Raw genomic sequence first — 15,952 nt, 5'->3', positions numbered from 1 at the left:
TTGTGAATCTCCTGACTAGTGCTGTCACTTTTTCATCAGAGTTTTTATAGCAAAGGTCCATACCAAATGTATGCGTAGCCGGAGGAAGGTTCTATCCAATTTTTTTTCAATAAAATAGAAACTATTATCCCAAGCAACCAAGAGAGGCATGTTTAAGTCATTATATAACCATACCTCTATCAATGGGACACTTCCTGTCAGTGCCCTAAAGTTTAATGAAAAGCACAGCCCAGTGTGAAGCCTAAGTTCCCCAAACCTAAAGCAGATGTTTTAGTCTTTGCACTGCACCCTCTAACAACTGTATAAATTTATTGGAAAACACAGGCAGAACGCAAACAATAATCTCCTGTTAATGTTTTACTCAAATAATTGGAATCATTGCACATAATATCTCTTACGTGAACCCCAGGAAGACTAGCCATTGTCACGGCAATGGCTAGCGGAGATCATAACAAACAAATAAACAAGTTCAGGATCGGATCAAGCCAGATAGTGAATTCTAGCACCATGCAAAAGTTGGTAAAATTAGGAAAAGTTGTAGAGAAAGATCATGAAAATTCTCCAATAGAAGGTCCGATCTGATTTTCAAGAACCAGTCGAGTTAAACAGATCCAGTGTTATCCCCGCCCATAGCCCCGCCCCTTGACTATTGTGGGCAACTTCGAAATTATTTCATGGGGATACTGCAAGAAATAAGAACTATAAAATAGTTAAAGATGCATTTAGTAAATTAGCTCAACCGGCTACTAAGTTTTATTTCATTGATTTAATTATATATTTAATGAATTAATTTTCTATTAAATAAATAATTTAAACATGTATTTAAGATTTGATTATTTCATGATACATTTAATTAATTATTTATTCATGCATCTATTTATTTAATTTTTGTCACCGTTGGCTCTCCATAATTTTCACTGAGTAGATCTGTTTTATTGATAAATGATTTTATTCTTCATTAAATGTTCTCAATGATCCTTGTAATCTTTATCTGAACAGCAATATGTACAAAGATCTCCTGATTCTTTTACAATATGCAATAGAGATTGTGCAACTGGAAAGAAAATAATTCATCCTTTAGGTACTGTTTTAGTACAGACTCATTAACAAAATACCATACATGTAATTTAACTCTGCATTTATGCATTAATTCATGAGGTTTGGTTGAACATAAACCACTAAAAAAAGCCACAAACTACAACGGGCCACGACTATAGGAGGGAAAAACAGGGTAAAAGTGACATGCATGGAGCATGACCCACGCCAAGTGAACTGAGAGTCATAGAATGCATAATGCCATCCTTTCATTTATTCCTTGTTAGTTTTTCCTAAAAGGAAAGGCCATACACTCAACACATCCTTCCCCCATTCTTAGGTCATTCCATTATCCTGACCACTATTCTTTCTTCCAGCCTATAAATTATTATTATTACGGTAAAGACAGAGGAGACCCCTTTATAACACTGCCAGGCCAGAGGAATGCTTTCCTACGCAATCACCCCACAAAATGCTGACTCATTCCCAGCATAGCTTGGTGGTTTAACTGTGGGAGAAACTGGAAAATTTCTGCTCTTAGTCAAAGTTCTCACCAAGCAGAACCCTCTCATCTTTTTGCTATTCCATATGTTCTCCTTAACAAGTAATGTTAATTTTATGTGTCCTTAGAAAGTAATTAAGTTTGAATGGACTGGTTTTGGCTATCAAAGAAATCTTTGATAGCCATGAAAGTAGTTAAAGCTGGCAAACTCATTGAAGAATCTGGACATTTGGGATGAGCAGGCCAGAAATTGAGGCCAGTGAGTTCACTCTGGACATACATGAATGGATTTCTGAATCAGGAATACAATCCCACTGGCATTATGCAAGCATTTCCAAACACTGCATGCTGTTTTAAAGGCGATTACCATTTCTGCTTTATACATCTGGACCAAATGAAATTTATACTCTCGCTTCATACTTACATGTTTTCCCGTTCTCAGACAAACGAAGTCCCTCTCCAGTAGCATAAACTGGAACCACAGATACAGTGTAAAGTGTATCAGAATCCAGATTCTTTAGAACCGTGTTGTAGGTGCTTCCTGGAACTTGGACCTACACAGAAACACAACACGCTAAGCTTTGAAAAGCGGTGAAAATGTTCTAAGAACATGTGGTCATTTTTAATTCCTTCTTACCATTTCTTCATTTCCTCCAGCTGCAGGGACATAGTAGATCCTGTACTGACGCACACTTCCCTCAGCAGGCTCCCACAGGACGTTCAATGTGCTGGTAGTGGGGTCTGTTACTCTCAAGTTTCTAACACCACCCAGAGGCTCTTTCACACGATAACCAAAATATTTAGTATAGCAGGAGTACTTCCCTATGTTTTGGCTCATACAAGCTAAAAAATGATAAATTACTTACTGGTCTTTCCAATTCCATTAAGGTCCCTGCTGACTCCGGTGGCGTAAATTGCAGCAACGCTAATTGAGTACTCTGTGTCAGGGGTCAGCTTGGGAAGCAGGACATTGGTCTTTTTCCCGCCCACCTGGGTCTAGTTGGGAGAGCGTAGACAATAAGTAAGTCATGAGATATTCAAAGTCTGAGATGCTGTTTTATAACATAATCCTTTTGTCCTTCACAGTTATAGCCTTGAGCTGTCTGGTGTGTTTGTAATAGTTCACAATACTGCCTGATCACAAATTTTCTCTCACCAACCTCTCGCTCCTTTAAAAACGGTTAAGTAGGTATTGTTGCTAATATTTCAACTCTGAACACGTCCTTAATGAAGCTGTCAGTGATTACATGAAGTTAGATCAGATTTATTAGCGAAGACGGTAAAAAAAAAAAAAATCTAATTTCAGTTTCATTCTGGATATTTTACTTGCAGTAAAAATTATTGTGCAAAAACTGTCATTTATTTTTAAAGCAACTGCTGCTGTTTCTCTGTTTGAATAACTGTATTTGCAGCCTCATGTTTGCACCAATGTTGGCTCTCAGTAACATCGGCACAATATATCATCATTGCATTGTTAGACTGCATATTAATAATATGTCCGAGGACTATTTGGAATGCACTATGTGTGTCGTTATTGTCATAAATGCATACGATTCGTATTTTTCAGGAAGGGGGGGGGGGCAAACCTGACAGAAATAATAGCTTCGAAGTTGATAAAGTTTTTCTGAATGTAGGCAGCAATAACATTTAGCAAAGCTAGCATTGCTCTCTTCGTAGAATAAAGTCAAAGAATGAAGTTGTGCTTGAACAATTTAACCACTTGAAAATATTTGAAATATGTGAATAAGAATGCCCATATTTAAGAACAGCTGTAAATCTCTTTGTAGCTGTTTTGATATGACCAGTGATGTTTACATGCAGCTCTGATCATTTTGTTCCTCTCCAGAGTGATGAATTGCGCACTTAATTCAGCACCTGAATATACTATGTGTATTCATTCAGTTCCAGTCAACATGACTCCACCTGATATGTTTGATACGAAGATATGTACCATTACACTCCAAATAGTTTATTGTCACTAACAGTTGCATATATCTATAAACTACTTAGTAAAACTTGAGATTGGAGTGCTTTTAAGATAGGGGACATTCACTTTGGTCTTGTCTCATTGCAAACAAATAAAGAATACTGCACTTCCAGCTTCCACAAAACAAAGTACTTGAAAATCTTCAAAAAATATATTCCATCTGATTTTGATATGACAAAAACTCCTCAATGGGTTCTTGATTTTAAATTTCTGATGCAAAAAATGTTACCTGAGAAGCTACAAGGCTATCTGCTTCTCTAAAGGGAATGTTTTCAGTGTTTTTAGATATGAATGGTACAAAGTGATCCTGCCAAAATAAATCTCTGCGCTGATGCTAGGAACAGATGTTCATCAAGACTAAAAGTATAGTTACTATGCTGCTTTTGTTTCACAATTATCGACAAAAAATCTGTTCTAAAGGCATGTGAAAATATGGACATTAAACGGCTCACTTGTATACACCTAAATCCTGTCGGGATTTTTTGTCATCCATGACATCAGAGGCAAAACATTCACAGCCTTTTAAGTGAGTTGCTTAATACTTTATCAGCAACTACGAAAAACAGATGATCACAAGCTTAATTAGTTTGGAACTGTCAGTTTTCACAAACACAAACTCATGATTTATTTCCTGAAAAACATCTTTGCAGCAGGTTAAAAGTCTCAAAACTCTTTGGGACTGCTTCAAATCTTAGAATCCAGACAGTGAATCAAGTGGATTATGCTGAGCCCAAAGTGAGAGCTTCCAAATGTTTATCTGCCTCTAAGTGTGATAAAATCTAGATGACCTGTTTAATTATAAGTTGTTTGGTACAAAAGCAAAACCATTTCCTCTGCCTGCTGTCATAAATGTAGTTAGTAAAAAGAAAGAAAAAAAAAAGCAAACCATTGGAAAGCCTTTGGAGAGCCATGTGTGTGTGCAGAACTTTTGATATGATTTGAAGTATGATAAACCCTAGGCAAATTACACCAGCATTACGATTGCACATGATGTAAATAATAATGCATGTAAATATAAACATTTTGCATAGTAAAGCAAGGACTATAAAAAATATGATATTCTTGGATAGAAATCCTTTGCTGGTCTTGCTTTTTGGTCCTTAATAATAATAATAATAATAATAATAATAATAATAATAAATTTAATTTGTACCGTACTTTTCATTAACAACTAAAATCAAGGATAAAAACAGCATCATAAAAATCATGTGGTTGAACCTTATTGGTCAGCTTGTCAAATGACAAGAATTTACTAATGCCCGAGAGACATCAGTTCAGAGAGGTTTTTTTTTTATGATTAAATGGAACCACTAAAAAAAAGAAAATTCAGGGCTTAACGAGGAAAAGGTTTTCTCATTTTCATTATGTTGTTCATGTTGTTCATGTTGTTTAAACATTCAAGAATTTCACAGTTTTACTTGTTCAGAGTGGTTGCCAGAAAAAAAAACAACAAAAAAAAAAAACATAAAGTTTAAAACATTTGAAAAATAAAAATCTGTTAGCAAAACTGCATAAAACTGAGAGCAATGACTTTAAATAAATAAATAAATAAATAAATAAATAACAGGACAGCATGGGCTTCGTTTACAAAAACAAGACTGACCCATATTTTAGTTATTTAATCAACATATACCTTTGTAGGAAGGTATATGTTAGCAGTTGAAAAGAAACTCAAGAAAATAGATTACTTTAAGCTATTGGTGCTCATTTTATGATAATATTGCACTATGTTTCAATTGTGCTAGAAAATGCAGTGTGACAAAAATAACACTTCAGCAAAGCCTTTGATAGTAGTATCCACATTTTGCTCACCAGCTAAAACAGATCACACATGACTGCCGAAAAAACTTCACATTAGTAGCATCCCAACTTTAAGACAGATAATTCCCACTGCAATCAACATAAATGCTACTTAGAAATTGTTTCACTGACCCAATAATACAATTATTTAGTCTAATGAGAGGCCATGCAGATGCTCTGTCTGCCCTGATAAATATTCATCTGATCAGCAATGAAGCACAGCACATGGCGCCTGGAGGCGGGGCGTCACCCTGCTACAGAGCCGAGCCGGGATGGTGGAAACGAGTTCATGGTCAGCGCGGCTGCAGCTGGAACACTTTAATCTACTTTGTGATTTGTGATCAAATGAACAAGCAGATCTTTTTTTTTTTTTTTTTATCAACTTGGGCTCACTCATAGACTACGGTTATAATATACTGCTTTAATCTCTAGATTTAGTATGGAAAATAATAATAGAAGACATTGTAAAAGTTACATATCACTAAATTTCACAGTTGTCCCAAAGCAAACACTAGGTAAAAGTGGGATGCTCATAAAATGTTGACAAGCTTGGGTGCAATACGAGAAATTTTGGCAGAAAGTTTAAGTTGTCATGAAGTCTACTAAATTTTGAGTGCAGCTTTCTTCTCGCAAAACTCGTACTGTGTAAATTGTAGGGACTGTATTTGCTTAACCTTAACAGATAATTTGAAAGCGTAACTGTATTATCCAAGTTTTCCATTCAACTGAGGTGAAGTGGTGGAGGAGAGACATTTTAATCAAAGTTGGATGGAATATTCGGCACTAGGCTTAGTTTGCTTCACATCTAATTCATTTTACTGTCAGTCTGTGAGTAGCGTGTGAGCATGCATGCAACCAAAGTTTATTTTTATTTTTTTTTGTTTCTGTTTTGAAGTCTTGCTTTTGAAAGTAGTGACAATTGTGACAGTAAATTGAAACCAAATCTGCATCTGCAATCCAAAAAGACTTTTGTACTTTTTGGAAAGTTGCCAATAATTGCATAATCAGAGAAAGACCTTCAATGGTGGGTAGTATGAGACAGAAAGTGATTTGAATCACAATGAACCAAATAATGAATACCATAAGCAGAGTTGTGGATTTACAGATTTTGCATTTTGTGCCAACACTTGTGAGACAGAAACAATTTTTACGGAATCTAAAAGGCATGAGAAAAGTCTGTTGGATGACTTATGAAAGCAAAACCAAGATCCAATAAGAAAAAGAAACACAGCTATGATAGATAAACCTACTACATTTAAAGTTTAAGATTAGCAATGATGATTAAAAAAATGACATATGGAGAGGAAAATCTACACAAAGTTTGCCTCAAAGTGAATAAATTATTGAGACCTCTATTGTGGTGTGTCACTCTCTATAATCTGCAGGTTTTTGAAGCAGCCCTTTAACTCTACTTTTTAAAAATACCTTGTACTGAATCAGCGATAGCGTCAGGACTTACAGTCTGACTCCTGCCTCCAGCCGTGGGGACGTAAGTGATCTTGTAGTTCTGGACACGGCCCGTAGGTGGAGTCCACCTGGCGTTCAGAGTGGTGGTGGTTTCATTGTACACAACTAAGTTGGTGGGAGGTGCTCTTGGCACTGAAAAGCATACAAGCACCCACATTTATCACTGTTACAGCCACATCAACATCTGTTATAAATACAAGTGTATCTCAGTAAATTACAATGTCATCAAAGAGTTAAGCAATAATAATAATAAAAAAATGACACTTGTATTGATTCATTATACACAAAGGGACATGTTTCAAGAGTTTATTTCTGTGAATTTTGCTTGCAGCTAATAAAAAGACAAACGATTATTAAAAATGATGTAAGACTAATACACAAAGAGGCTGTCAATGCAGAAATGTTGGTTTTCTGAAAGTATGTTGCTGTTCTCTAAAGTAATTTAATTTAATACTTTGTCGGGTCTCTTGCTCTGCTGAGGTACTTGGGAAGCCCAAGGTGTTTTATTAGTGGAGTCTTGATGTACACAAAATTACTTTTACTTTTCTCCTTTGGCAAGATAAGAGGCTTCATTTATAGTCTCTGGTTCAGGAGTGGTTTAACACAAAGGATGCAACAATTGCAGCTCATGACTTAGATACATATATTTATGTCTATGGAAATACTGACTACAGTTAATTTCTCAATAAACTTGGGTTTTGCTTCACAACCCGCTGGAGATTATAGCCATTATTATTTCTTGTGAAACCTTTTTCAACCACACTTTGTCTTCCTACTTAACTTTCAATTTCGGACAGCTTCATTTTTGCCTTAACTTTCAGAAACAAATGTTTGCAAAATCTCCCTCTGTGTGCAATGAATCTATATAATGTGACATCCACTGGTCACACTTGAACTGGTTTATTAAAAACTGGTTTTCAATAAACCAGTTTTTTTTTTTTGTTTTCGATGAAATTCTAATGTAATGAAATGCACCTCCAGTAAAAGCAGTAGCCATATGTTTAGTCTTATACATTTAAAGTCATAGTCCTTCATAGTGTTTCAAGGGCATGTTCAACATTTTCAGTTCTTTCTAGTTAATGAATCATTTGTCATTAAAATCTTTTATTTTAGTAAATCAATCCTGGGATATTACTAAGTAGCTGTTAACTAAGAAGGACTGCAACTTTAAAGAGGAAAAGACATTCCTCAGGGATTTGTCTTTTCTCAAGAAGGGATGGATCCTTTTCAGCGCCAATGGAATGATGATGATAATGATGAGGATGATGATGATGATGATGACAGATTAACTCATAATGCAATTAATAAATGGAGAGATGAATTGATGGATGAATAGATAGATGGATGGATGGGAAGGGGATGAGTGATGAAATGGACATAAAAAACAAGGGTCAAAATCTCTACTATGCCAGACATGCATGGTGGAAATCCATCTTCAGCCACTGAACCCGACCAAGTCATGGAAGTGAAGCATGGTCGTTTGGTAAAACACAAAGACAGACAAAAACAGTAAGACCGCACTGACACAGCTGCAGCACGGTTGGAGCAGCGGATGGGTTATGGACTGGCCTTGATGATGAAATGAAAGTAGTCCAATGAAAAATGATTCTGATGACTGGATGAAGTAATAAAACATGCTTTTGGAACGGAGAAAAAGCATCCTTTTGTTTTACCGCAAACATACTTACATGGTCTAGTACCATCCTTGGGCACTACAGAGGCAGAAATAGAAAGGCATGATGTCTATTTTTATAGGCTTATTTCTTGATGGAAATACAAAAAACTTATGTTTTTTTCTAACCTTTGATCAAAGTCCAAGGAAGAAATTAGTTAGTCAAGTAAAAATGTAATAATTGTACGCAATTTAAGTATCTTACATGTCCTCTCAGTGCCGATCAGATCTTCGCTCTCTGACTCATCTGGGTAAATTGCAGTCACACGCACGTCATATGGTGTGTCTGGCTCCAAGTTCTCTATGACGTGGGTTGTCTCATCGTTGTTCAGAATGGCCTGATCAGAAAAATATTCAAAATCTGCATGAAGACAATCTCCGAGCCAGAGTCAAAGAACGAAAGCTTGGAAAATGAAATTCAGCTCAAGAATTTCTTACATCTAGGAATACGTTTTCTCCTTTCTTAGACCATGAAATACGGTACAGAGCAACATCAGGAGCCCCGTGCTCCCAGGTTGCTCTGAAGCTGGTCTGGGTAACTTCCGAGAACTCCAGGTTCTTTGGTGCTGGAACCACATCTTCAAAGGAAAAAAAAAAAAAAAAAGAAATTTATACAGTTTTATTACATCTGGAATCTGTTCTACTAACACAATGTTCTCAATGACAGAATGGTTATCGTTCATACCTGTGATTGCAGATCCAGTCATCGGCTGCCCAGCTCCCTCGTCATAAATTGGCGTGACGGCTAAAGTGTACTCAGTCTGTGAGAGCAGGTTCTCCAGTTGTTTCTCTATCACTCTTCCTCCCACTTCAAGCTAAGAAAAACACACAGGATGGGTAAATACAAGTGCATCTCAATAAATTATAATAGTATCAAAAAGTTAAATTATTCAATATTACAAAGTAAAACACATATAAAATATGGACTCACTCCTCATAATGATAAATTTCAAGCATTTATTTCTGCTAATTATTCAATATTACAAAGTAAAACACATATAAAATATGGACTCATTCCTCATAATGATAAATTTCAAGCATTTATTTCTGCTAATTTGGAAGATCTCTTAAAGTAAATAAAAACCCATCATTTTGTTTCCCAGAAACAAAATTATGGGCTTCTGCGAAACTCATAATTTTCCCAGAAACCTGATATAACAACATTTTTGTTGTTATATCATGACAACAAAAATGTCATGATATAACCTACACCAGGGTTGTCAAGCTAGAGAACATGCACTGGTCTTTACTAGGCTAATAAAATAAATACTTCCAGGTTTCAAAGTAGCACTCAAAAAGACTTAACTTCCAATGTATCATCTTCAGTGTATATAACTAGCTATACAGAAACTGATATCCATTAAAGCAGCTATATGTTTGCCTGAACTGGAACTAGGATTGTCTCTCAGGACCATAAAAAGAATGCTAAAGGCTTTATGAGGGGACAATTTGGCCTGCCGTTTGTTTTGTGAGTGGCACCCTGTCACTGGCTTCTATGACACACATCCTCAACCTTTGCAGCCACTTTCACATGTGCGCTTTTACCACTGGAGCTTCAAGGATCACCTCCATCTGATTTATGGCTGAGGATGAAGCAAAATGCAGACCAAAGGTTTTGCTGCTCTTGCCCAAGAACTCCCACAAGGAGATATGTAACCATAAACTATTTGTCTACGATAACCAAATGTTAATTCCTGCAAAATCGAATTCTGATATTTTCATAATCCTTTCGCTGGACCACAGAAAATTCCCAAATGTCCGAACAACCATCTGCTGACTCCATTACAGTGGCTAAGCCAGAATAATAAAGTATCCGTACAAAACAATCTAAATAAATTCATCACCTTTGAGCCTAATAGCCCTAACAGATGACAAGCAATGCAACGAGAGTATGTTACTGGTAAAACATCTTGCTTAGGTTTTTATTGAGACAGAAATAAAGAAGGACAGGAACCACAAACACTGTTTTCTCTAAGGAGGCACTGATTGCTCAATAAGAGATTGAAATAAATCAATAAGTGATTTTATTTTGCAGTGGTTTACAGACACATGAAATCCCACAAAATCCCTCATGTGCATTTGTAATATCAAGTGTTAAAAATAGTCAAAGAGAAGCATTAAAGGCATAAAATGCTACTTAAAGGTAAGTATCAAATAAGCTTTTGGTAAAGGTTTAAAAGTAGTTAAAGCAAACAACAAAGTTTTTTACATATTTTTTAAAACTATCACCATGTGGTTACAGTATAATATGAAACAGATAATCTGTAAAAAGATCAAGGTTTTTATCAAGCTGTGCTGCTATTGCCATCTACAGAAATGAATCACTCCCGACCAAAAACAACCAATCAGAGCCAGGAGGAGCGTCTTAACGCTGTCAATCATCCTCATGAATGGGCTGCTAAATGTGCTTATGGACACTGTTACAGGAAAAGCACTCACCAGTGGCCATGTTAACTAGTCTTAGCATTCACAACAACCTCTGCTAACAGGGAGAAGTTGTAGAAGTTGTTATTATTTACGCAGGAAATTGAGGCAGGAACTGGTGATCCATAAACCATCTTCCTGGTGAAACTTGTACATGTAAAGCTTTTCTTCTCTGGGTAACTGAGTATGTGAAGTATTAATGAAAGCAAAAAAATATATTATAGCAACTTAAGTGAATGTTTGTCTAGGAGTTTCTAAAAGCTAATTTTAGAAATGAGATAACTCTGCAGTCATAAAGAAACACTCACTGGTTAAAAATCTAAATATGTACATGTATGCATATCCATCCAGGCTGTGGTAATCCTGCCTAGAGACTGTACACTAATTGACTGGATAATATATTTATATTGTACAGCCCTCCGACTGAAAGTCTCAGAACAGTTTTGTGTTGTGTTATATAGATACCAATATTTTCTCTTTTTTTCCTTGGGGAAATAACTGTAAAAAAGTAGATTTTGCTTCTGTTTTATTGCTTCTATTTAAAGTAAATCTGACAAAACTGGAAACAAACCCACTTCTTTAGCCTCTCCTTCTTCAGCCTGGTAGGTGATGATATATTTACGAACAGCTCCAGGAGCAGCATCCCAGTACAGCACCATGGTGCTGTGGGTCACATCACGAACTCTCAGTTCACCTGCAGGCGGCATGGGCACTGAACAAAAAAAAAAAAAAAAAAAACCCCTGAGGTCAGTTTAACATCGCTAACAGTATCGCAACCTTAAATTCTTCAAAATAATTCAATTATTCTGGTGCAAGAGTAACTACATACGGGTGACACCCTGCTGGGTCAGTGGTTGACTGGCTGTTTCTCCGTAGAGGGCAAAGAGGGAGAGTGTGTAGGCTGTGTTGGGGAGTAACTTCACCAGCTGGACATCAGTTGTACCTGCTCCAACTCTCAGCTACAAGGCAACCAAACCAAACAAACAACGGAAAGGTCAGAGAGGAAGTGAATGACTCTAAAAGACGCAGATGTGCATGGGGCTAGTGAGAAAAGTCTTAAGCTTTTAAAGACATCTGTTGAATCTGGTTTTCACCCACTGGGTTTGACACTTCATGAACAAATCCTGATGCTCCCTTTGCAGGGTGAGCTCACAGTTAATCCTCCCCTTTGTGACGAACAATGTCCCTCTATGTTTTCTTGTCAGCTTAACAATGCGATGGAAAAAAAAAATAACACTGGCTTGCACAAAGTGATTACTCTCTCAGTTGAGTTTTATTTGTAATAAATGTGATTTGTTGTTGCCATTTAAATTGTCTTCACATTTTTTTTTCAGTTTGGTAACACTTAAAATATGGCTGCTATTTTTTTTTTCTGGTGCCAACAGGATGCATTCTTAGTGTAGTGTCTGTGTTACCTCCTGCTCAATGCTGGGTTGAGTGGCATTGATGGCGCTGTAGAGCAGCATGTACCCAGTGGCACCCTGCACCTCTTCCCACCTGACTCGCATGGTGGTTGTCTGCTCATCGTAAATGTTCATCCTCCTCACAGCACTCAGAGGCACTGTAGAAGAAACAAAAAAGCGTAAAGAATGAAACCACTTTGTTTATGCATCCACGCAGACAATACTTGCATTTACGTACACTCTGCATTTGCAGATGGTTTAATCTATGTGTGATAAAAATCCACAATATGCTTTAATGTTTTTGTATGCCCCCTTCTATTTAAAAAAACAACAACACATTTTTATGTGTAGCTTTAAATATATTCTTTAACACCTGTCATTCTAGAAAGCACCAATAAAACATCAAATAGAATCCTAAAACGAACAGGCACAAAAGCCCCAAATTTCTCTTGAAAACTAACATAATCCAGTAAATTCTTTTTAAACTTCCATCTAATTGAGATTTATTACTGTTTTCATCTCTTCATGGAGCAAGATATAAATGTCACCTTTGAACATTTCATTAATGGAGAATGCACTGGATTCACATTTCCCGAATGCATAAAATTGCTGTGAGTCTGACTCTGAGCCAAACTTGAGCAACGGTGTTGCACTTTTGAGTATTTTTTTCATTCCTAATTCTGAGCCACTGAAAGATTTTAGATTTTTTCTATAGAAATCTTCAGTTTTTTAACCATGTTTATATCATTTCATTTCACTGGAGCAATTAATGGGTGACTTTAAAAAAAGGAGACTTACATGTGGTCTCAACTCCCTTCAGTGGGTCGCTGCTGTCTTCTCCCACAACTGAGTAGACATTGACCAGGTACTGTGTCAGAGGTGTGAGGCCTTGGAGAACCACGGTGGTCTTACTGCCGTCGACAAACACCTAATAAAAGTACACAGAGTTAGGTGGTCTGTAAGAGTTTACTTTTATTTCATTTGAAGAATTTAGTTTACCATTTGTGGACAGCTTCAGTTGAAACCAAATATGACACAAGAACCGTTTTGGTCTTGTGGGACATTAAATCAAGCAACAATTCTCTTGATTTAGGTTAGTAAGAATTACCAAAAAGAATCTGTAGTTACTAAATTACAGATTACTGAAGCAATGCTAGTTTATTCAAAGTCAGAATTTAACATTTATCTCAACAGTATAAATAATTCCACCATTTATTTTTTTTTAAATAAAATGTTTTTAATCAAAGCCAATGTTAGGCATGTTTTGACATATCGATATTGATGCAACAAGTGTTGGCTATGTGGTATTAGTTCCACACTTACAGTGACGTGGTGCAGGATTGCGGGGTGTTTAACTGAAGCAAAGAATCAATATAGGTGGTGTGGTCATTTTTTCACGGTGTTGAAGGGGTATGAAAATATATGTTATATACGTGATATCAGTAAATATTGGTTATCAAGCATAACAGCAATATCAGTGTGAGATATCAATATCGGCCCAAATTTTTATATCGGTGCATCCATAATTACCCCTGACAGAAATGGTATAACTGAGTCAGATTTGTGAGCTTTCATGCTCACAAAAGCTCCTTGATGTAAGGGCTGCGTGATGGCCACTCCAAAGCACATTGTTCTTTTTAAGCCACTCTGTGCGTAATTTGACAGCGTGGTCAGGCTCATCGCTCATTTGAATAATTCATTTGTGCTCTTGCTTTAACTTGCTAAATAGCCTCTGAGCACATGTTGGTAAAAGACTTCACAAAACATCTCCACAATGGCTCTTAGGGTTAATAAAAACCATATGTACCAAAACACATTCGTCAACACAGAACCCATCTCCGTCCTAAACAATTTGTTTACTGGCCATTCCCATGCAGTTTATACTTGCATGAAACTGAACAGATGGATGTGCAAGCTAAAATATGCCACGTTGTGTTCAATAGTTTTGTGAAGTGTTGGAAGTTGTTTATCTACTTTAAATCGACACCAACATGAGACAAAAGTATCCAGAGTTGAAAGCAGAACATTGTTTTCAATATGAATCCAACCCAAACGTGGATGTCCCATTTCTCAGTCCGTAAACGACAATAAAAACTTATCACAAGATTCAGCATCAAACAAAGCACTGAGAACTGAAGAGAAGAAAACAGCTCAAGCATTGTGATTAGATTCAGAAACCAATGTCCCATCAGTTTCACAAACGGTGGTGGCAGGCCTCTGCTGGCCAGTGAAGCTGCTGCTCAGGGAGACATTTGCTTTCTAATCCTCTACACTGAGAGCTGTGTGTTTGTGTTCCCTTGCCTTCTAGCAGACTGTAATGTAATTAGATACTGACATAGAGGCCAACACAAACAGGAGGCTGCTTGAGTGAAGTTTCCCACTAGTATCAGAAGCTGTTTGTCAGAAGAGCTTTAAGCCAACATCCAATCAGCACCCAGCAGCTGACTGCAGTTTTAGCATGAACTCAATAATTGGCAGGTATGGCATTTTTGGAAGACAGCAGCATATTAAATATGGGCTACCTGTTGTGGGGATCCTGACACAGTCATGTACTCCACTCGATATTTTTCCACTGGGCCGTCAGGGGCGGTCCAGGTGGCTCTGAAGGACTGGTGAGTCACCTCTGATGTCACGAGATCAGTGGGTGCATCTGGGGCTCCTCCTGTTTTGACATGGAAATTGTTGCACTAGTAACCACAGAGGACCATAATAAATATAATTCGAGAGCACTCTTTTACTTCTATCATTTAATCACAAGGAGTTAAAAAGGAAACAACTGATCTAAATTCTTTCTGAAACTTATATAGGAGGAAAAAAAACAAAAAAAAACAAATGCATAATTAAAACATACCATTCCTCTCTGGTTGCAAGTCCTAACACAATTTTACACACAACAGGGCACTTAGTAGCTAAGCTTTTCCCAAGCAGCTCTTTAATTTGATTCAGGAGTAGACAATTTCCTTTTCCAGACACAGAGAAAGAGGAAATATTTGGGGACATAGAAAATAACATATCTGCAAACATTTTCAGGCACTTGGCTGGCTGCCTGCATACGATTTTCCACAAAACAACCAGACATCCAACTGACTTTAGGTATATGAGTTAATACACCCCATTTATACAAATAATTGAGTGTTTGGACAGAAAGCAGATGTTGTCTCTGGTTGCTTATTTTGTTATTCAGAGATAAGTATACAGCAACTTTGGAAAGTATACCTTTTGAACTTTTGTTTTTTTTTTTTGTTTTTTTTCTAGCCACAACCTACACAAACTTTCATGGATTGTAGGTGTTAGATCAACAGAAAGAATTACCAACATTATTTTTATTGCTAAATGCCAGATAACGTAGCAAGAACGTTTTTATATATGTTTTGTAATTTTCTTTGAATGCAGAAAAGTTAGTCAGTAACAGGGATAACTGTCTTCTAAGTGTAAGAAAAAAATGTTTCACTAAGTTTTCTTTAGAAATAGAAATTATTTTGGTAATTCTAACTAATCTAAAACTCGATCTGATTAAACTTCAGACAGTAAAAAAAAATGGTATGTCGTCTTATTTGGTATAGTGGAGTGATTAAAATCAAAGAATACATATTTTTATTGTGGTCTAATCAAAGTTGAGACATAAACTGTATTGCGAATCTGTGGGAAATTTTTGAAAACAC

The 15,952-nt window shown here is 36.6% G+C and overlaps 1 protein-coding gene across 1 annotated transcript in view; it reads right to left on the bottom strand.

Moving 5' to 3' along the window:
- Positions 1-15,952, bottom strand: part of col12a1a (collagen, type XII, alpha 1a) — a 77,640-nt gene that overhangs the window by 26,202 nt on the left and 35,486 nt on the right. The window contains exons 18-30 of the mRNA XM_015020829.1: positions 14,813-14,977; positions 13,089-13,218; positions 12,303-12,448; positions 11,717-11,846; positions 11,463-11,599; positions 9,149-9,278; positions 8,902-9,041; positions 8,669-8,801; positions 8,480-8,503; positions 6,784-6,923; positions 2,404-2,533; positions 2,175-2,314; positions 1,962-2,091 (exon numbers count right to left, since the gene is read on the bottom strand). Of these exons, the coding sequence (XP_014876315.1) occupies positions 1,962-2,091; positions 2,175-2,314; positions 2,404-2,533; positions 6,784-6,923; positions 8,480-8,503; positions 8,669-8,801; positions 8,902-9,041; positions 9,149-9,278; positions 11,463-11,599; positions 11,717-11,846; positions 12,303-12,448; positions 13,089-13,218; positions 14,813-14,977 (1,675 nt within the window). The remainder of the gene's footprint in view (positions 1-1,961; positions 2,092-2,174; positions 2,315-2,403; positions 2,534-6,783; positions 6,924-8,479; positions 8,504-8,668; positions 8,802-8,901; positions 9,042-9,148; positions 9,279-11,462; positions 11,600-11,716; positions 11,847-12,302; positions 12,449-13,088; positions 13,219-14,812; positions 14,978-15,952) is intronic.

Source organism: Poecilia latipinna, unplaced genomic scaffold (genome assembly GCF_001443285.1).
Source record: "Poecilia latipinna isolate Pla-1442-1.1 unplaced genomic scaffold, P_latipinna-1.0 Scaffold2669, whole genome shotgun sequence".
In the NCBI taxonomy this organism is placed as follows: domain Eukaryota; kingdom Metazoa; phylum Chordata; class Actinopteri; order Cyprinodontiformes; family Poeciliidae; genus Poecilia; species Poecilia latipinna.
This window is presented reverse-complemented; position numbering and strand designations above follow the sequence as displayed.